The sequence below is a fragment of the Gopherus evgoodei genome, chromosome 7, assembly GCF_007399415.2.
Source record: "Gopherus evgoodei ecotype Sinaloan lineage chromosome 7, rGopEvg1_v1.p, whole genome shotgun sequence".
Lineage (NCBI taxonomy): Eukaryota > Metazoa > Chordata > Testudines > Testudinidae > Gopherus > Gopherus evgoodei.
The window spans coordinates 97,013,501-97,034,167 of record NC_044328.1 but is presented as its reverse complement, the minus strand read 5'-3'; the positions used below and the strand labels follow the sequence as shown (position 1 = coordinate 97,034,167).

At 56.1% G+C, this 20,667-nt stretch overlaps 3 protein-coding genes across 6 annotated transcripts; 2 read left to right on the top strand and 1 right to left on the bottom strand.

Moving 5' to 3' along the window:
• Positions 1–409: 409 nt before the first annotated feature.
• Positions 410–3,218, top strand: LOC115654284 (microtubule-associated proteins 1A/1B light chain 3C-like). Its single transcript, XM_030568306.1, has 4 exons — positions 410–1,232; positions 1,642–1,697; positions 1,921–2,027; positions 2,500–3,218. The coding sequence occupies exons 1-4, from the start codon at positions 1,172–1,174 to the stop codon at positions 2,660–2,662; spliced, it is 387 nt and encodes a 128-aa protein (XP_030424166.1). The 5' UTR covers positions 410–1,171; the 3' UTR covers positions 2,663–3,218.
• Positions 3,219–4,885: 1,667 nt separating this feature from the next.
• Positions 4,886–9,166, bottom strand: ZBTB3 (zinc finger and BTB domain containing 3). 2 transcript variants are annotated; one of them, XM_030568304.1, is made up of 2 exons: positions 8,930–9,166; positions 4,886–7,846 (listed from the first exon to the last, which is right to left on the bottom strand). In XM_030568304.1, the coding sequence occupies exon 2, from the start codon at positions 7,792–7,794 to the stop codon at positions 6,397–6,399; it is 1,398 nt and encodes a 465-aa protein (XP_030424164.1). In that variant the 5' UTR covers positions 7,795–7,846; positions 8,930–9,166; the 3' UTR covers positions 4,886–6,396. The 2 variants fall into 2 exon arrangements, with proteins under 2 accessions (XP_030424164.1, XP_030424163.1); XM_030568303.1 differs by having other exon boundaries at positions 8,860–8,934.
• A 236-nt stretch (positions 9,167–9,402) lies between these two features.
• On the top strand, positions 9,403–19,694 carry LOC115654279 (phospholipase D3-like). 3 transcript variants are annotated; one of them, XM_030568296.1, is made up of 13 exons: positions 9,403–9,515; positions 12,805–13,137; positions 13,353–13,451; positions 14,241–14,675; positions 15,178–15,368; positions 15,624–15,807; positions 15,911–16,025; positions 16,205–16,332; positions 16,697–16,897; positions 17,273–17,412; positions 17,922–18,087; positions 18,770–18,869; positions 19,140–19,694. In XM_030568296.1, exons 2-13 carry the CDS (start codon positions 12,943–12,945, stop codon positions 19,331–19,333), a joined length of 2,148 nt encoding a protein of 715 aa, XP_030424156.1. In that variant the 5' UTR covers positions 9,403–9,515; positions 12,805–12,942; the 3' UTR covers positions 19,334–19,694. The 3 variants fall into 3 exon arrangements, with proteins under 3 accessions (XP_030424156.1, XP_030424155.1, XP_030424157.1); XM_030568295.1 differs by lacking the exon at positions 9,403–9,515 and adding an exon at positions 9,696–9,864; XM_030568297.1 differs by lacking the exons at positions 9,403–9,515; positions 14,241–14,675 and adding an exon at positions 9,698–9,864.
• The last annotated feature ends 973 nt before the right edge of the window (positions 19,695–20,667 follow it).

The window sequence follows — 20,667 nt, the reverse complement described above, 5'->3', positions numbered from 1 at the left end:
GACAGCGCCCACTGCTCCTCGAAGGCGTCAAGGGAGCCAGTAGATGCCGCCCAGAGGAACTCCGCCGGGATGCGTGATCGGACCATGGAGCGGAACAGAGGAGGAGTAGACGGAAAATATCTCCTCGGCCCGCCGTATACCAGGGGGCCAAAAACCCATTACACGCTCCCTCAAAAGCACTCTGGGACAAATACCCCCGGGCACACCCCGAGGGGTAAAATAACCCCACTGCACCCCCCCAGAATACAGCGTAGGGGGCACAGGCCCCCATTACCCCAAGAGAGGGTGAAATGCCATCCAAATCCTTCCCCTATTGAGGGGCAGATAGATTCTCCCCCAAATATAGCTGCAGCTCCCTTGGGGACAGGTCACTTCCCCATGCCCCGGACCAGCGACACCTCCCATGGCAGCCCTGGGCCCGGCCCCCACCTTGGCGCGCGGGTGGTGGGGCCTTCGGAGTGACTGCGAGTCAGTGCCTGGGCTTGTTTGTCCATTCTCCCTTCCCCTCTTCCACCCCCGGGCCCAGCCATGTGAACTCCTGCTTGGCTCTTAACGGAGCCTGGGAAGGGATTCAATAACCATGCGGCTGAATTCCCCTCTAGCCGCTGGACGTGCACAGGGTGTCGGAGGTGGGGGCAGGGGCAACTAATAGACTTCCCTCTCTATCTCCCATCCATGGGTGGCTGGGACAATTAACAGATCCCCCTCTATCCCCATCATAGGGGGCAATTAACTGACCCCTCTACCATGGAGAGCAGGAGTAATTAACAGACTCCTCTCTACTCCCCATCCATGTGGGGCAGGAGCAATTAACAAGACCACTAGGCCCCTCTGTCCCCCCATCATAGAGGACAGGGGCAATTAACAGATAACCGCTCCCATCCCCTTCATGGGGGCGGGTACAGTTAACAGACTTCCTCTTCTCTGAACAGAAGCAAAATCAGCCCACAGAGAAGAAAAACCCTCCCCCCGCCTCAGTGCCCTGCTCCCCACCAAGAGCCCCCCGTCCCGTCAGGGCCCCTGCGATCCCCAGCAGCAGCAGGGCCCTGGCCTCAGGGATTCCCCCGCGGGCGGGGCGAGTTGCAGAGGGATCCTGCTGCAGCTGGGGCAGCGCTGCGGCGCTATTTAAAGGGCTCCGGGGACGGGCGAGCCCCGCTCAGCGCCCTACAGGATGTTGCCAGTTACCAGCAACCGGGAGCCCCGCGCTCCCTTCAAGCAGCGGAAATGCTTCGGTGAGAGGGGAGCCCTGGGCGGGTCCCTGCAGTGAGAGACTGGTGAATTCGAGGGCAGGGCGTCCCCTCCAGAAGCCACTGGGCGACCTCGGGGTGCCCTGCCCTCTTCCCCTCTGTTGGCTCGGAGCGGAGAGGCTCCCGCCTCAGGCGCTAGGCAAGGGGGCTGGAGCTCTCCCCGCAGCTGGGGTGCGGAGAGACCTGCTCCGGGCTGCCTCCCTGCCTGCCCCCGCTCCCTCCCCACCGGCGAGGGGGCCTCGGATGGTTCCTCGGAGTATCCAGATCTCAGTGGGCGCTGCCCGCGCGGGGTCTCTCCCCATTTCCCTCGGGCTCCGGGGGGCTCTGCTGGGGGAAGCCCTGGCTCGGCCCCCCTGACTGCGATCCTCCTCCTCGGATCCGCTTCTCATTCCAGCTACCAGAAAACGCGAAGTGGCCGGGGTCCGCTCCAAGTTCCCCAGCAAACTCCCGGTGAGTGGGTGGGGAGGCTGCTTGGTTGGAGGAGGTGGGGCGCGCTCAGCGTGTAGCCCGGGGCCAAGGACACCAGCCGCTGCGTGGGAAATGGGCCTTCACCTCTTCTCCTCCCTTATTCCGCAGGGACTGGGAAAGGGGCGGGGGGGCTGTGCCTATCTCGACAGCGTGGCCCTGGGGAGGGGTGCTGCTTTCCTCCTTTTCCCACGTGTCTGTTTTCCAGGTGATCCTGGAGCGGTACCCCAAGGAGAAGGTGCTGCCAGCATTGGATAGGACCAAGTTCCTGGTCCCTCAGGAGCTGACAATGGGGCAGTTTGTGACCATTATCCGGTAAGAGAAGAGGAGGTATGTGTGATTGGAGGTGGGGGTCTGGTTTGGTATTGCACCCTTTGGTGTTTGTGCCCTAGGTGCTGCTGGGTCCTGCTTCCCTCTCTCCCTGAGACCACAAAGGGAGGGGGTGCTGTCACCTAGGCAGTCATTAGCCCCCTTAGTATGCCCCCTGGCTGTGTTTCAGGGGTGCTGTACAGCTTTGGGAGAGGTGCTACCAAAGGCTAATGCAGAGACTGCAGCTCTCTGAACAGCCCCTTCTTGTTTCAGGGTGTCCTGGTAAGGAACCCCTGTTCTCCTTGGCAGCTGTTGTGGGTTAAGTGCAGGGGTGGCTGTGAGCAAGTGCAGGCAATGCCCATGTAGTGCATTTCCCCCCAGCAATGCAGGCAGTGGGTGTTCTCAGGGGAGAACAGTCAGTGCTTTCCTTTCTTACCCTTAGATGGGACTTAGCTCTCCTGCCTTCTTGCTTCTCCAGGAACAGGATGGCCCTCAGCTCCACCCAGTCGTTCTACTTGCTGGTGGATGGTAGCCGGAGCCTGGTCAGCATGTCACTCACCATGGCTGAAGTGTACACACTAAACCAAGATGAGGATGGGTTCCTCTACATGACCTACGCCTCCCAGGAGATGTTTGGTTAAGGCCGCTGGTTGCCTCAGACCCCCTGCTCTTCTGAGAGGACCCATTGTTGCCCACTCAAATGTTGCTGCTTGGTAAACAGAGTCATCCCACCCCCTCTGGTCAGAGTAGGAATGATATTCCTACCTGGCCAGTGGGGCATCTACCCTGGTGTGGTGAGACACCAAGGAACCTGCCCATTTCCTCCCTTCCCCAAGTGGGTGACTGGATAGCCTTGCTCCAAAAGGAAAGATCTCACTCCAGACTGAGGGCCCCCCCTTTAGCCGAGAGCAAGTGCCTTTACCCTGTGTCATGTGGTGCCCATGGGATGGTCCTTTCTGTGTTGTGGGGATAGTCACACCTGCCAGCCTCTTGCATAGGTGCCAGTGTGATTTCCCCCCCCTCACTGTGAGACCAATAGGACCCCACTGCTCAAGGGCTAGTGTTATAGGACACTGCTTGGTGCTGGCTCAGAGTTCTGCTGTACCACCTGGGTCTGGTAAAGCCCAGCCTGTTCCTTCTGATCTTGGGATAGAACTCACATGCTGGTAGCTTTTGGAATAAAAGGAAGTAAACTTATTTTCCAGCAGCTTTCCTAGCCCCAATGCTGATCACTGGAGACCCTTGTCCTCCCTGAAAAGGGGTGAACCTCCTCCTCAAGGGGAGCCCTAGCTGTGGGGTAGACTGGTTCTCTTGTAAGGGAGTTGGAGTTGTGTAGGAGGGAAGGTAATCCTGCACATGGAATAAGCACTGTCTGTCCTTTAGATTGCATGTCTTCCCTTTAGAAGCATACCCTGTAACTACTAGTTAACCCTGTTAAAACACATTTCTGTAAATGCTTGTCTTTGTGAAATGGGACTGGCAATCCAATCCAGCATGGCCAAGCCACTGCAGTTGCTGAGTAATGACTACACTGAGAGCCCCCCTACCAGGGGCAAGCAGCTCATGATGCTACCAGTCAGCAGAGGCCTGAGGGGAGTGCACCAGTTACAGCTGTATTTAGAGCATATGGTCCCTTGGGCCTGTTATCTTGGTGCAAATAACCTGTCCTGGATGGGAGGTTCTGTGCTGTAGTGACAGTGTTCTGGACCTACAACTGCATTAGCAGGCCCCAGGCTGAGGGTTGTTTAGCTGGTGCTGTGTGCTTTCCTCTCCAGTGCTGCTGGGTTGGTAAAAGCTCCTGGAGGCCCTGCTGGAAGCCTGTCTTCATTTCAGACTGATCATAGGCTGCTTTCTGCTGGTGGCTGTCACTGATTCAGAAGTGGGCAAAGGAAAGCTGGGTTAGAAAAGCCTGTGTTATCTAAGCACCCAAGGCTCCTAATGGTGTAGAGCAGGAGGAGGCTGAGATAGCAGCTAGCGTCTTTCCTGCTCCCTACATGTGTGCATGTACCAGGGCCTCTCCTTCTATTGCTGCTGGGAAGATTGATTTATTGCAGGGAGGGAAAGCATCTGTTCTCATGTTCTGGGATAATGCCTGAGGAGGCTGGAGCATCCACTAAATAGGCAGTTCCTGTTCTGTACCCTGCTCTGGAGTCCCAGTCTGATTCCAGGGACTCCTGCACCAGACAGATGTAAAGAGGGACTTGGAACTGTGTGTGTGAATTTTTTCCTCCTCACAGAGTTGAGGGTAGTAGAAAAAATTCTTCCTGATTCTCACTTTCCTACAAATTAATTCTCATCTGGGTGGGAGTTCTGCCCCCTAGAACAAAGCATCTTGGAGGCCCCCTTTCCATGGCACAAGAGATATATTCCTGTGCTGCTTCTGGAGTCTGGCTAAGGCAGGTAGGTGCACAGCAGTTTGAAGCTGGAAATCCCATCAGAAGGGGACTCTGAGGGTCTCCCCTCTGGAGTTGGCCAGAAGCCTGGGTTTGTCTTCCCCCTATGCCCACCTCATTCTTCTCATGCTTGTGCTATTCTTAGTAGGATTGAGTAAACTGTGGAATCTCATCTCAACCAGCTCTTGTGAGTGGGGCTTGGTGCTGTTCACCCCTCAGGCCCTGCTCCAGACCAACAGTGGCTAAATGACCATATCACCCCACCAAGGGGGTTGTCTCAGGCCAACTGCCTGTGTAATAATGGTAGAGCCACAAAGACTGAACTCCCTCCTCCACTGTAGGAGCAAAGCAGGTTGCGCTGCTGCAGCCTGTCCTGTAAATAAAAAGACTTCTTCATCCGCCTGAGCCAGAGAGGCCGGAGCGACCCCTCTGACACCAAAATGTGCTGGAGAGAAGAGACCACAGCACAGACAGCGGAAGCACTTGGTGCTAGTTTTACTATAGAACTTGTGTCCTAGGCAGTGACCCCAACTCCTGGCTTTGTACAGAAATGAGTCCTAGAAGCACTTTCACTCTGGGCTTTATATTTAGAGGATCAAATGATGAGCTGGATAAAAGGTGGCAGCTCCGGGCTGTTGGGTTTGGTAGGTGGAGGAGAAGGTATGAGGACATGTTTAGTAGCACAGCAGCTTGTGGAGTCTGTCCCTCCCCCTGGAGTGAGCAGGAACCATGTTGCATTCACTGCTGGTGCAGTGTGTGGGGACAAAGAAGTATTAACTGGGAGGGGCAACCTGAGCTTAAAGAGCAGCTGGCTAGGGCCATGGGGTGGTGTTGAGCAGCTGGGGGCCCAAATGCTGCCATGACACTAAAAACAATGGGAATCAGAAACTCTTAGCATGGAACCTTAGGAGGGTTTTCACGAGCGGGTTTCTTGGCTTGAGGTGTTTTCTACCAATCTGCCCTTGTGCCCAAAGACTCCACAGTAAGCAGCACAGACAAAACTGGTACAAACCATCCCATGCAAATAACCCACCTTTTTGTCCCTTCCTGGGTGGTCTGCAGAAGGGCTAGTTGGCTCTAAAGCCTCATAGCTGCTGGGAACTTATCCTCTAGGATGTTGGGCTACCCCCCCATTCTCTGGGAGCTCATTCCTGGGGGGCTGGAATGGAGGGGGGTAGCCCCCCAGGAATGGAATGGTGGAATGGTGGGAAACCATTTTTAAAAACTCACTTTATATCCTCTTGAAAAGAGAACCACGATTTGCTTAACAATAAAACCCTAAAAGCAGGGATCCTTTGTCTAAGGGGGATTAAGATGGAGAGTAACTTTCAAGGAGAGAGTGTCTGGGCATAAGTAGCCCTGCCAAGGTTAAAAACAACCAAGAGAAGGGTCAGCACTTGGAGTGGATGGTGAGGAAATGAAGTTTGTGTGTCTGCTCAAACTCATTCTGAAGCAATCACTTTAAACCCCTCTCTGTGCAGAGCTCCTGCCCAGAGTAATAGTAACCCTGACAGTCATACTGTCCTGGGTCTGAACTCCCAGCTGCTGTTACCCACTCTGAGCATAAATATATAAGGAAGTGTTTCCTGGTTAGAATTTAAATTATTTTGATCAATGCAGCTATTTGCAAACTATTTACAAAGCTGGCAACAGTCCAAGGGGGAAAGGCCAGTGCCCAGGTCTACCCTGTATAAGAAATGACAGTGACTCCTTCCAGGAGGCAGGGAGGTGGTACATGTGGCTTAGGCAGGAAGATGATTGATCAAGGGCATGAGCCAGAGCAGCTGCTAGTTTGGAGTTAGGTCCCTGTGTCTATGGTCCCTGTGTCTCCTGAATAGAGTTCAAAATTCCCTGCTAGCATCTGGGGGGGCCTCACCACACCCCCAACCCATCTCTACAGGAGAGAATCCAAAGGCTTCCCCTGTACTGCTTAGCAGAGTCCAGCATGTCTTATATCCCTGGGTGGGGCAGATGTGGGTTCACTACGAAGGGTTCTCCACGTCCTGTTTACAGCGCTTGGCTGTCAGGTCTTCATTGTGGGCCTTGCGGATGTGCCTGTACAGGTCCCCAGACTGGGTGTAGCTGCGCATGCAGTAGCGGCACTCATAGGGGCGCTCGCGTGTGTGCACAGTGGCATGGCGCCGCAGCGTGTAGGAGCAGGAGAAGGTCTTGCCACATGTCTTGCAGGTGGGGACGTCCTCAGTGAAGATACCGAAGTTGGGGTGTGCCTCGTACTCTGGCAGGTACATCTGCTCATGCAGGGGTGGTGTCACCATGTTGGAGTAGCCCTGTCCACCCGGCACTGGGATCATATGGTAGGGGAGATGCTCCTGTGGAAGGAAGCCGCCCTCTGAGGACACCTCCTCCATGCCACTGGGCTCCTCAAAGCCATCGGGGTGGCGGTTGCAGCCCCCAGCTGGCCCTACCTCCACTGTGGGCCTCTGGAAGATGCTCTCCATCCTCATTTCCATGCTCCGCCTCTCCAGCTGCTCCACTGTGTCCGGCTCCTCATCAGAGATCACAATGGCTTCCACCTTCACTTTGATGGGGCCCCTGTTCAGCTCCTTGGGGTAGAAGCCATCTAAGTTGCCCACCCGTGGCTCCACAGCTAAGCTTTCAGGGATGGTTTCCAGGCTGGATGGTGCCTCTGCCACATTGCCTGGGGGAAAGTAGTTGTGGGAGATGGTTTCGGTGGAGCTGCTGGGGCTGGACAGGGACAGGTCTGCAGTGGCTGGAGGGAGAGGCCTACCCAAGACGGGGCCACGGGGGGAGTCACCCTCCATACCTGGCTGGGTAGTATCTGCCATGTCTGCAGTTGGTGCTGGAGGCTGCTGGGGGCCTGCTTTCTCCAAGGGGTTATTCTTCCACTCCTCCTTCGTGTTCTTTCCTGCTTCACACAGATGCAGAGGTGGTGGCGGGACCTCAGGGCTCTGCAGCTGGTACTTGGAGGTGCTGGGCAGGAACTCAGAGCTGGCTGGGGAGTCCTCCTCCTTCTTAGTGCTGTCAGCCTCTGCCAGTGCCCGTGCCTGCAGCTTCTTCTTGCAGACCTTGACAATATCATTCATGTGCAGGTAGCTTGCAGCAGCCAACACATCCTCCACTGGAGTGTCGTTGAAGGCCAGCATGCCCTGGTACATGAACTCCAACAGCAGCCCGAAGGCTGGTGCTGTGACAATCTCATTGTTGATGCAGACCAGGTCCCGCTTGTCCAGCCGCTCCTTGTAGAACATGTGGAAGAAGGTGCTGCAGGAGGCCAGCACGGCCCGGTGTGCTAGGAACTGGGTGTTGCCCACCATGATGGTGCAGTCGCAGAGGAAGCCCTGGTGTCGCTGCTCTCGCAGGCTCTGCAACAAGTGCTTACTGTGGTCAGGGAACTCCATGCTGAAGGGTGGTCAGGAGGATGGAGCAGCAGTTGGCATAACCCTGAGCCCCCTGGGAATGCGGGGGGGTGGGTGGGAAGAGAATCAGAGTTACCTTGGAGATGAAGGGGCTGATGAAACATCCCTTCCCCACCAGACTGCCCCATAATGGGCCCCCGTCCCTCCTGCCTCATATCTGTCCCCTTGCTGCCTCAGCCTGAGCTCTGTTCTTTCTTGGGCTCTATTGGGGCCTCACTTGCCCTGCATCTTTCATTATCTGCCCTTGCCTGCCCCCATCCCTTTCCCCTTCAGCCTGCCCCATTGTGGACCCTCACACCTCATGCTGAGCCTCTTTATCCCCTTCCTGCTGTGAAGTGTCCTATCCAGAATCTCCTCTTCCTGTGGGCTACAGTAGCCAGAAGCCCCTGCTCCCATCACCCCCATACACAGGGCCCCACCCCAGGTTTGGGCTGGAAGCTGGTGCCCCCCAATATTCCCCAGCATTGGCTGTTGCCTAGAGCAGGCATCCCCCATTTTAGCATGGCTGGCGTGTTAACATGGCCCTGAGTTACCTCCCCCTACATGACCCTGAGATGGGAGAGGAGCCTGTAACCTGGGGGGGAGAGGGCTGGCGCGGGGGTCCCGGCTCTAGGAATGGGGCCTGTATGGGGATGGGGAAGCCTGGGCAGGGAGGAGGTGGTTGCCCCCCACATTACAGCGCAAACTAGGTGAGGGGCACTTGGGCGGTCAGGCCAGGGCTGCTCGGGGGCGGGCAGGCAGGGGGCTGATTGGGGGTAGGAGGAGCCGGGCTCAGGGGGCTCCTGGTTTAGGGGGCTAGGGCTAGAGGGCGCCTGTCTCAGTTCGGGGGAGCTGGGCCAGGGGGGTGGGTCCCGGCATGGGGGGAGGGGCCGGTTGTGGTCCCGCGTGAGGGGAACTGGGCCGGGATCCCCGGTGTGAGGGGAGCGGCCGGTTCTGGTCCCGCGTGGGGAGAGCGGGGCCGGGAGAGTCCCGGTGCGCGGGGGAGCGAGGGCGGCTAATCCCGGCTCAGGGGGTTCTTTGCCGCCTAGTCCCCACATCCCCACTCACCACAAAGCCGCGGCCTGAAGAGATCCCACTACTCCCGCCCCCTGCTGCCTGCCTTTGCCCCTTCTCCAACCTCTGCTGCTTGATTGGTTCGGAACCACTGTCAGTCTCCGGTTTCCCCCGAAGATTGGATATCGGCTGCTGTCATTCAATCCCCGTTCCCGTCGATTAGTTTGAAGCGCCCGTCCATCAACTCGACTCATCCGTTGATTGGTTTACCATAAACTGTCACTCTCTGCTCGCTGACTGGCCGCAGAAATATGTGCCTCAGCCCTTCAGCCATCTCAACCGGTACTGGTCAGACCCGGCTCCTCCCATTGATTGGTCAATGCTTGGTGTCACTCCACCAGGCCCGCCTGGTGATTGGTGAACTAACCTGGCCCGCCATTTCACGTGGGGGCGGGACTTCGGTCTCCCTAGTAGCCGATGAGCAGTGTGCGTGAGGGAGAGGCGGGGTGAGCGACGCGGGAGCTGTACTGTGCTCTCTGGAGGTTGCGCGGCAGAGCAAGAGTGTCTGTTTTCTTGTTATTTGTTCGCTGCGCTCCTCAGCCGTGTCCCCCTCCCCGTCTCACCCGGGCGGGGCGGGGTCTCCTCCCCCTTGAGGTGTCCGTGAAAGCCCCCTCGGGCACCAGGCAGTGGGAGGCAGCCGATACCCGACGGTGTGTCCCGGCCCCTCCGTAGAGGCCCCCGCTCCCCTTCCCCGGGGCGCGGCGCGGCGGCCGAGGGGCGCCTCCGGCTGTGGCCCGGCTCGGGGTGGCGGCGCCTGTCCCCGGCGGGCAGGCAGGGGTTCGGCCGCCAGGGGGAGCCGCGCCCGGGCCCAGGCCGGCGCGTTGCCAGCTGTCATTTCAAACCAGCCCCGGGGTTTGAATGTCAGCGGGCGCGGGAGCCGGGCCCGCCTCTTCCTTCCCCGCCACTCTCCCGCCCGGCATGAGGAGACGGGGCTCGCTGCGCGCAGGGACTCCCGTGAGGCGCTCCACGCGCCTGGCGCAGAGTAGCGCGGAGGAGCCGGTGAGAGCGGGGGGGCGCCCCCGCGGGGGGCTTCGAGGGGGCGGGAGCGGGGAGCCCCGCGGGTCGGGCAGGGCGGCCCCGGCTCTGAGCGCAGCCGCTGCCGTCCTGGCCCGGCCCCAGGCCCTCAGCGGCTTTTAGGGGCTGGGGGGCAGGCTCCGGCCGGCGGGGCGCCCCCCGACCCAGCCAGCACCACGGCCCCGCGGGCGCCTCCCCAGCCCTGGCCGCGCTCGGCCGAGGACTTGGCCCTCCGGGGCAACCTGGCACTCGGAGCTCGGCCTGTGGGGCCAGCAATGCCGGGGCTCCCCCCACCCCAGCGGGTGACGCGCGCGGTCTGAGGGTTTGTCATAGCGCCGGGACCCCGCTGCGCTGGGCGGGGGCCGAACAGGGAGAAGGGCCCGGGCCAGAAAGAGTCACGGTGTGGAAAAGCTGCTGCTCTAGGCTGTGCCTGCCCGACAGCACCGCGGCACCGGTGCCTGCAGCTCCCCTGCTGTGACAGCCGCTTGCTGCAGCGCTGCCTGGGGTTCCACCGAATGGCTGGGTCTGTCGCTGTAATAAATCCTCCCTCCCAGCAGCCTGGTGGGGGGTGTCTAGCCCAAGGCTTAGCTCAGCTTAACTGTCTCCTGCGTGTGACTTTTTCCACAACCCGGAGGCAGGCAGCTACATCAAGCCAAGTTTTAGGTGTAGACCAGACCTTAGTCTCATGCTAATAAACCGTTCAGTGTTTAATCCAAGAGAAAACAGGCAATCTGTAACTGCGTGCATAGGGAGGAGAGTTAACAGCAGGTGTCAAAGGCAGAATGCAATCCAGTGGTTGGGAGCTGAAGACTAACTAGAGAGGCACGTTTAACAGCGGGTGTAATTAACCATTAGAACAATTTACACCCCCCCCCCCCCATGGTGGATCGCTCATCACCTGCAGCCTTTACATTATGACTGGATGATTTTTCTAGTTCTGCTTTCCCTCAGCCAGACAGTTGAGTAGGAAGTGATTTTGAGAATTTTCAAGAGTAAAAACCCTCCTGCATCAGGCCAAAGGCATGAATTGAATTTTCTTTTTTTGCTTTGTGTTAATCAAACTGCTTCCTTCTGAGAATTGTGACTTCTTCCCCCACCATTTTTTCCCAGTGTAAATGAAATTACTTTTCAAAACAAAAACCAGAACTTTGTTTTGAGAGTGGGATACTGCAGCAACTTCCCAGTTTGAATTTCCTGCTCTGAGGGGGAAAAATTTCAAGGAAAAACATTAAACCCAATACCTTTTCAGGAACAGTTGGAGTTCTGACATTTTTTGGCCAAAGTGTTTTGTTAATAAATCTCCAGCCAGTGCTAGTTCTGGACTTGAGACAGGAACTACCATACAAGGTTCTCTAGCCCGTGCTATGCAGAAGATCAGTTTACATGATCAGAATGGTGTCTTCTGGCTCTAAAATCTCTGACATTGTATTGCCTAGAACTCCAGCCAAGATCAGGACTCTGCAGACAGGTGCTTTGTCAACATACAACAACAAGAGCCACTCCCTGCCCTGGAGAGCTCACGCTGTTCTGTACTCAACAAAGGCTGGGAGGGGAAATAGATAGATTTGCCCAATGTCATGTTTTTGGCAGTCCCAGGACTAGACCCTAAACCAGTGACCTAGCCACTAAAACACACTGCCTCCCTATGCCTTGGAGCTCTCCTTGCCTTAGTGCTGGAATGAAAGAAATGTCAGCAATTCACTGACATCTAACTAAACAGCCTGAATAGAAACCCTGTTTCTGCTCAGTCAGGTTTCACTTCCTTGTCACTTGTGGTGTCACAAATCCACCAACTCTTCCGTTGCCTGTAGAGCCACTGCAGGTGGGCAAGGGCTGAAGTTTTAAGATTTAAAAAAACAAAAACACAAAAAAACCCAAAGTTCATTTTACAAAGAAAACACCCCTCTGTGCCAGGAACAAACTTTCAGCCCCAAGGGGCAATTTCTTACCTGGGATTTGGAGTTACCTTGGGGGAAGTCTCTCACCCAGCAGCCTTAGGGGACTATACTGGAGAGAGGTTTGGGCAACTAGTGTCTTCTCCCTCCTGATGGTTTATTACCCTGAGGCACAGGGTCTCACTGTTCTAAATCCAGTATTGTCAACCCCCAAAACACTAATCAATCAAGAGGCAGGCCAGATAGCAGGGCTACACAGTCTGGGTTCAGGCCCTGCTACTAGCTCAGTTTTTCTTCCATCTCACATCAAACCACCCCCCACAAATGGTGTATTCACAGTACTGCTCTTCTGGGGGTAGTTTAGTACTATTAAACCCCCCCGCCCCCCGTTATTTCAGTTTATCTGGGCTTCTGCTTGTGTATAGCAGTTCAGCCCTCCTAATAAGCTGCAACTTAGACTTACTCCTCAGCAAATACATATGCCCTGTCTAACCCCTCTGTGGCTACCCCTTATGGTCCCCAGCAGCCTGGTTTCTAGTTACATGCCATCCTCAGGGTCCCCTGGTGTAATTCCCTTCACCTGGGGAAGTGGGCTAAGTTTAGCACAGGTGAAGCTGAGCCCCTCCTCCCCCTTAAAGGACCAGTTCACCTCTGACCAGCCCCAAGAAATAATGTAATTTAAAAACAAGAATAAATGTATGTTCCTTTTCATCTGAGTTCTTAGGGTCATGCCCAAGTCATGTCTAGGGACTGTTAGGCGCATACCTGGGTCATGTTTTCAAGCTTTTCTCTGCAATTACGAGGGTTAGAAACTTTTTAAAGGGCAAGCTGCAATTCTTACAGGAGCTGAGGCTTTAGGTAAAGTGCTAAATGTAATGAGGATTAACAGCGCTGTAAACTACAGTCCCTTGTTAATTTGTAATCTCTGATGAAATTGAGCCTGTAGATGTGGGCAGCTCCCAGCGTCAGTGTCCAGCTCCTATTCTACCTGGGAGAGGAATATTAATCAGGGTCCCACACTCCTCTACAGGTCCTGAGAGAGGTGTCCAGTGCTGAGGGAGGGAGCTTGCCCCTTGTTCTGCAGCCCCGGGCCAGCATCAAGGCCCACAAACTGCATCTTACTCCAGCCCGGGATCCATCGCCCACTCCAGCCAGTGACCCTACTCCCATGCCAGATCTGGAGCCCTCGGCTGGGTCAGCCCTGGAGCCCTTGCCAATATTAACCAGGGAGCCTCCACTGCCCCAGCTCAAGGATGAACCCACCAGGACTGCAATGAAGAGAGGCCTATCCCGGAAGCCAGCGGCAAGGCTGGAGGCTTCCAGGAGCAATAGACGGGTGGCACTGGACCAAGATGCCCACTTGGTGAGTCACTCTGTCTTGTCTGTGCTGGCTTGCATGTCTGGGTCTGGAGTGATCCCCTCCCCCATTGTCCCTCACCCCTACTCCACAGGGATTGGAGGTTTGGTGCTGTACAGACCTATGCAGATGGGCTGTTGTTTTCATTAGCCCCATGTAGCGTCTCTCAGAGACTGTGCACTGGCAGAGCTGATATCTGGCTATTTCTGTTTCCCTTCCAGTCACCCTATGTGAGGCTGAAGAGGCTGCAGATCTCAGAGGAGGATGAAGAAAAGGAGGAGCTTTTCCCCACCCGAAGTGAGAGCTCAGGGGAGAAAGAGGTAATGTGGTCCCTCCCTTCTCTAGCCACTATGCGTCAGCCGTCCAGGATTTCCCCCTAGAGGTGAGGGTGGTGTTCTGTGTCCACAGTCTCTCTTCTGCTGAGGCTGGCCACAGTGGGACCAGTTAGGAATAGTTGTGCTGGGGACATCTGCCTGATGGACTGGGGTCAGCAAACAGCTATCAGATTAGAATGGGTTTCAGTCACTACTGATCTGGGGCTGGATCAGAGCCAGCGCCCCCTAGAGAGAAAAGGCCCCGTGTCCCATTCCCCAGCCTCCTGAGCCAACCAGTCCTCCCTGACGCTGAGGCTGGATTGGAGCTGATGCCTCCTAGCAGCAAAAGGCTCCTTCTCCCATGCCTGACCTAACTGAGCCAGCCAATCGCTCTGCACTGGGACTGGATCAGAGCCGGGGGCGCTTTATCAGTGAAAGCCCAAGATCCTATTCCCTGGCCCCAAGCCCTGTTGCCCCATGGACAGTCTGGCCCTCCCATGAGAAATAGGGGTCTTGGGTTGTGGCTCTTGCTGATGCCACCCAGCCTACTCTAGGTGGGGCATGGAGCAGCCTCACTGAGGCTGGCTAGCAGACCCTGACATTAGGCACAGGTAGTGGCTGATCCCAGGTCTCAGGCTCTGCAGCTCTCTTTCTCCCAACTTGTACCCCTCTATTGCTCAGTGCTCTTGTAGGCCATTCTTATCCTTGCACCAGAGGGACAATGCTTGGGGGGCTGGGGGCTGCCTCTCAGCCAGATTAAGGACCACCCTTTGGCTTGGCTGTCTCCCACTGCAGAAGCTGAACCTGGACTGGCAAGAGTTCAGAGATGAGAGAGCCCAACTGCAGGTGCTGGAGACTGCATTGCCGGGCTCAGAGACCGCCACTGTCACAGAGATCATGGCCCCCAGGCTGCAAGGCAAAGCGGCCAACAACACCCCCAGGCTGCAGGGCACAGCCATCTGGCTGCAAGGCGGGGCAGCCAGCAGTTTCCCTAGGCTACAGGGTGGGGCCCCAAGGTTGCAGGACAGGGCACAGATCAGCACCCCCAGGTGGCAGAGTGCAGCTCCCAGACTGCGGAGTGTGGCACCTGGGACGCCAGGCCTGACAGAAACAGATACTCTCAGGGTGCGGCGCGTTGCCCATGGAACACCAGGCTTGGCGACGTGGACAGAAACTGCAGCAATCAGGGCACCAGCCCCCAGACCCAAGAGCCCATGGAAGCCGAGCAAGGTAAAGGAGAGATCCACACTTCTGCACTGGAGTGTCCAGGCAGTCTATGTGCTGAGCTCTCTGCTCCATGTCTGTGCTGGGTCCCTAGCATAGTCTCCCTTTAAACAGCTGACCCATTTCCTGACAGCCATGGCAGTTCCCCTCAGAGCCATACCCTAATGCCACAGGCAGGGAAGTAAGAGCGCAGAGTTGCCTTGTCACACTGCCTGGAGGGCAGTCTCAGCCTGTGAGAGGGCATTATTGGCTCAACCACTGCTGGATGGAACATTCCCTGCCATGGAGAGCACTGTGCTCAGCAACCTTTCCCTGCAGCATCGGGTTCTGGACACTACTACTTGGAAGAGAGCAGACCTGGTCCAACCAGCCCCTGTTCTGTCCCTGGAAGGGTTGGATGGACACAGATATGGGTCCTTGTCCATGAGGCTCCTGGAGAGGTGTCCCTTTATGTTGGTTCCTGCCTCAGGCAGGGCTCCCCACTAAGCGCTATTCTCTCTCTTGTTAGCATTTCCTTTTCTCCTCCACCTGCTGCATCCTTCTTCCCTTCCTGCTCATCCTGGGCTTCTCTGGTTGGTTCCTGTGGGAGCACAGCAGCCCCGTCTCTGTCCTGGGGTTGATGGAGCAATGGCAGCTGGGCTGGAGCCATGTCGCCAGCCTGTGGAGAGAGCCGGATGAGGAGTGCAGCTCACAGTGCAGGTAAGGGATCCTGCAGGGGGCAGGCTGTCACATGGAGATGGTGGGCAGTAGCACATAGTGACAGCAAGACTGCAGGCAGTAGGTAGCAGATGTCTGTGCTTGCCCTCGGACTCAGCAGATCCTTGGAGTGGAGAGGAGCTGGATTTTGCTCTGGTCTCTGCTTCTCCTGGCAAGTACTGATGCCCTCGCTACCCATGTTGAGGAGTCCGTCTCCTAACCCTGCCCATCTCGCCTCTCTCTCTGTGGCTGCTGCAGTTTGGTGCTGGTGGAAAGCATCCCTGTGGGCCTGGATTACAACCACTCTAGCCCCCGCCACCTCCCCATTTTCCAGGCCTGGATGGACCTGTTGGATGCTGCCAACCGCTCTGTGGACATCGCAGCTTTCTACTTCACTCTCCGGGACTCAGACATGAAGGAGGAAGAACCCTCATCCTGGCAGGTGGGGCTCGGCATAGGCGGAGGGAGCCCTTGTCCGCTCCTGTTCTGCGGTGAGAGGGAAGGAAGGGGTTGCTAAGCCATAACATTCATGCTGCTCCCTGCAGGGCAGGCAGGTGTTGGAGAAGCTGCAGGACCTGCCCTCTCGGGGGGTGAAGCTCAACATTGCTGTGAACAGCCCCCAAAAGTCTGACCGAGACACCGAAGAGTTGGCCAGCAAAGGTAACATAGGGGTCGGGATAAACCCCAAGACTGGGTGGGGATAGGGCATGAGGGGAAGTGTCAGCCCTAGGAAAGGGGCAGACAAGACCCCAGCCAGCTGGGCTGGGATAGCCAGGCTGAGAGAAGTGGGAAAGGATGTCTATGTGTCATGGCCACTGTTCTGCTGGTGCCCCCTGCAGGTGCAGACATAAAGTATGTGGAGTTGGAGCGCCTGACTGGGGGAATTGTGCACACCAAGTTCTGGGTGGTGGATGGCAAGCACGTCTACATTGGCAGCGCCAACATGGACTGGCGCTCGCTGACACAGGTACCACAGTGGGTAGAGGGTGGACAGAGGGGAGTTACTCACAGGGACTGGCGCTGGGGGAGGTTTTGGGAAGAAGGGAGGTGTGCTCACAGGGACTAGCGCTCACTGACACAGGTACTGCGGGGTGCACGCAGGGGGACTGAGTGCTCACAGGGACTGGGGCTCACTCTCTTGGGTCCCTGTGGGGCAGGGTTAGGACTGGAGCTGGGGCTCATGTTGGAGTTGGGCTTGGGTGGTGAGGCTGTCTGCCCACTGGGGCTGCACTCACTCTCCTGAGGTTGAGAGTTCAGCCTGGGGCTCCTGTTATAGCTGGGGCAAGATCATGTTTGCTGCATGGCTGTTCCCAAACACCCTTGCCTTGCAGGTAAAGGAGCTGGGTGCTGTGCTCTACAACTGCAGCTGTGTGGCCGGTGACCTGCACCGGATCTTCGCCATGTACCGTGCATTGGGAGGGCAGGGGGCCTCACTCCCGACGATGTGGCCAGCTTATGTCTCTGCGAAGTCCAGCCTCAGCCACCCCCTGAAGCTGCAGCTCAATGGCAGCAGTGCAGAACTGTACCTCTCTGTAAGTGTCCAAGTAGGCTCTGTTGGGTCAGGCAGCTCATCGTGGCTGCTTCCTGGACTCTGTATATCCTGATACCTCTTCTGCCATCCTGGGGCCTAGTGCTCAGCCACTGCCTGCTGGCACTGCTGGGAGTTGCACAATATTGGCATAGGGGCTGGATGGCTCTCCAGTGCATGGGGGGCAGCCACCTAGGACTCCCTACCAGGGGCCTCTCCCTGTCTCAGGAAGCCCTGTTACTCATTCCCCAGAGTCTGTGCTGTGGCATATACTGACCCTGTAGGGTTCTGGGCCCCAGAAGGCCCTGTCATTCGCTCTTGGATTCTGTGCTAACACACGTACTGCCTGTCTCTGTACCTGTATATGTTTGTCTTGCAGAGCTCCCCTCCCGCCCTCTGCTCCACAGGCCGTACCCCAGACCTCACAGCCATTGTCAGCACCATCCAGGATGCCCAGGCTTTTGTCTACATCTCGGTGATGGACTATGTCCCCCAGTGCACCTTCTGCCAGCCCAAGAGGTGGGGGCCACAGGATGTGCAGGCTGGAGGTGGGGTTCAGGCAGTCAGCTCCCCTGACATTGTCTCTTCTAGACATAGCTGGGAGTCCCATGCTATCCTCCCCCAGGAGACTGGTGGCAGGGACAACCTGGGCTCTGCAGACAGCGAGAGTGGGGAGGAGAGACAGAGGGTCAGACACAGGCTGGCACTAGTGAATGTCAGATAAATGGCTAGGGGGTGGGAAAGGTGGGGCACTGTTACCGGGGAGCTGGGCAGATGCTGGGGGTGGGGGGGGGAGGACTGGGCTATGACCTGGGGACTGGGCTGGTTGGGGAGAGGGGAGGGCAGTTGGGCAGCTCTGACCCAGAGAGTGGGCAGTTGGGAAACCATAGCCTGAGGGCTGGGACCTGGGGGCTGAGCAGTTGTGAGGCTGTGGCCCAGGGTCTTGGCATTTGGGGGGCTATGGCTGGGGGGGTGTTAGATGTGAGGTGTCCTGTCCCCTGACCTGGTCTCCTTGGGCTGCCCTCCAGATTCTGGCCAGTCATTGATGATGCGCTGCGTGCTGCGGCCTGCAATAGGCACGTGAAGGTGAGGTTGCTTATCAGCTGCTGGCAGCACTCAGACCAGTCCATGTTCCTGTTCCTGGAGTCGCTCAGTGTCCTCAGCCAGGAGCCTCTGGGCTGCCCGATCGAAGTGGTGAGTCCTGGAGTGGTGCAGGAATAGGGACCTGAAGTGCTTGGGGCTGGAGCTGGCTGGATCCTGAGGGGACCTTTCCACTCCATGACTCAGCCCAGGGGCCAGCTGGTAGGAAGTTCTCTGTGTATCAGTGCCCTGCATTGGCAAGGGGTCACAGATTACCTGTGTAATCTTCTTCAACCTTTGTGTTGAAAAGTTCCCAATTAATATTAAGTTGTTTAAAGCTAAAATGCAATAAAACCCATCTTAGTTTTCAGTTTTGAGCCTCTAGTCAGTTACAGAAAATGTATTTAGTAGAGGACCACTAGGTGGCACTTTGACTGCTACAACCAAACGTAAAAAGAAAAATCCTTCGATAAGCAAACAGGCACATTGTTATCACTTACACAGTACTACAGTCTTAGGCCAGGTCTACACTATAAACTTACATTGGAATAATTACATTGCTCATGCAGGGTTGTGTCCTTGCTAACTCTTACTTTCTCATAACATGGTATCTCCAGCTTATCTCTAACTTTCTCACATTAGCAATGTAAGTTTCCCATACTCCTCTACACTTAGGTTTTGGGCCTAAGTTAGCTTAACTTCTACTTATTTCTTAACATAAACCATCCTTTATAGGTTATACCAGGACATGCTGGACCTGTAGGCTCAAAGGTGACTTTGTGTTTGTCTCTTTCAGAAACTATTTGTTGTCTCCAAATCGGTTGAGCAGAAACGCATTCCCTTCTCCCGTGTCAACCACAACAAGTACATGGTGACCGACCGCCTGGCCTACATTGGTGTGTGCCTCCCCAGGGGTCTAGAATCATGGGCTAAGGAGGCCAGGGAAGCCATCACTGGGAAGTCATCACTGGGACCAGTTACAGCATCTCAGAGTTCAATAATGGGTGGGAGTGTTGGGAGCCAAGACTCCTGGGTTCTTCCTCAGAACTGGGAGGGGATTGGGGTTCAGTGGGTTAGAGCAGAGGAGGGGTGTTAGCCAGGATGGGGCCCCTGAATGAGTTAGTGTTGATTCCCTGCAGACCTGATGTTTGCTCCTCTATTGGCAGGCACCTCCAACTGGTCTGAGGATTACTTCACCAACACTGCAGGGGTGGGGCTGATCATCAGCCAGAGTGAGGCTGCCCCTGGGGTTACCCAGCTCACCTTGCGGGAGCAGCTGGAGGCTGTGTTCCATCGGGACTGGAGCTCTTCCTACTCACAGCCACTCAGCCCCAAGCCCAGCTGTGCTGCCAAGAACTGAGAGCAGTTCCCTGCCCGAATGCTGGGCCAGGCCCAGGACCTCTCCTCAGCTGGATGTACATTTGCAGCTTCCCTTGGAAATCCAGCCCTGTGGCAGCTTGCATCAGACTGCTTCTGCTCCCCCCTGCTCCAGGAGGGATCCCACTAGCTAAAGAAGGACCAGTGCAGGCAGCAGCAATGAAACACCCGAGGGGGCCCTGGATGCCAGCATGTGACTTGTCAGCATTAGTGCCATGGTGCTTGCCTCCTGGCTACACTCTGAAGCTGGGGGCTTGGGGCCCTGGCACGTGGACATTAGCTAAATCTCAGGCATAGGCGCCAACTTGGTGGGTGCTCTGGGGCTCAAGCACCGACAGGGAAAAAAAAAAAAAAAAAAAAAAAGGAGGGTGCTCAGCACTCCCCAGCCACAGCTATTGGGTGGGGCCTGTGACTGGCCCCCGAACAGCTATTTGGCAACTAATGGGAAGTGCTCTGGGGAGGGTAAAGAGGACAAGCAGTAGGCAAGAGGGTTGAGGGGGAGGGGTGGATTGGAGGAGCAAGCAGCGAGAAAAACAACTCAGTGCCTATGGTCTCAGGGTCTAAAACCCTTTCCCAGAAGGGATGGGCACCTTCATGGGGAGAGGAGCCAGCCTTAAATTTTATTTGGGAACTGAACTTCCCCAGTTTCATGACGGGTATTTGTTTTAGGTGGGTCCCACTTACAGGTGCTGGATTGGAACGTGGCTTTCTGCACTCAGGGCTGGAGGAGGAAAATAAGTCTTGAGGAAGTGGCAGGAAGAAATAGGAACAAAAGTAGTTCATAGGCTGCAAGCCAGTGCAAAGTGGCACTGCCCCAGGGCTGAATGGAGGGCTGGTTGCAGCAGTGCCCCAGGGCTAGATGTGTCTTGCTGTATTGCAGGGGCCTGGGCCCTTGTCCTGTGGCCATGCCAGTTGTGATGCCATTTTAGTGGTAGAACCGATGCAGATTTGGAGAATACAGTTTGGTGTGTGGAGAGCAATACAGCCAGCACCGAGAGTTGGGTGCTATAGCTGTGGCCATAGGTGCCAGAGGAACAAAGAACCACAGCCACCTAAAAGCACTTAAATGCAAAATGTTTGGGTTTAATCTGTCCCTTGATCTGTCTTGGTCTCAAAGTGCCAAGGGCTGTAGATCTCCAAAGGCCTCCCATCTCTCTGTGAACTGATAGGGTCTCCTCTGGGGCAGGGTGATTATGGCTCAGACACAATCTTCCAGGAGGTGGGGTAGGGCTCAGAGAGGGTCTCCACCTCTTTCCAGGACTGCCAATCCATTTATTGTATTGCTTACCATAGAGGATATTGCACTAGTTTAGAGAA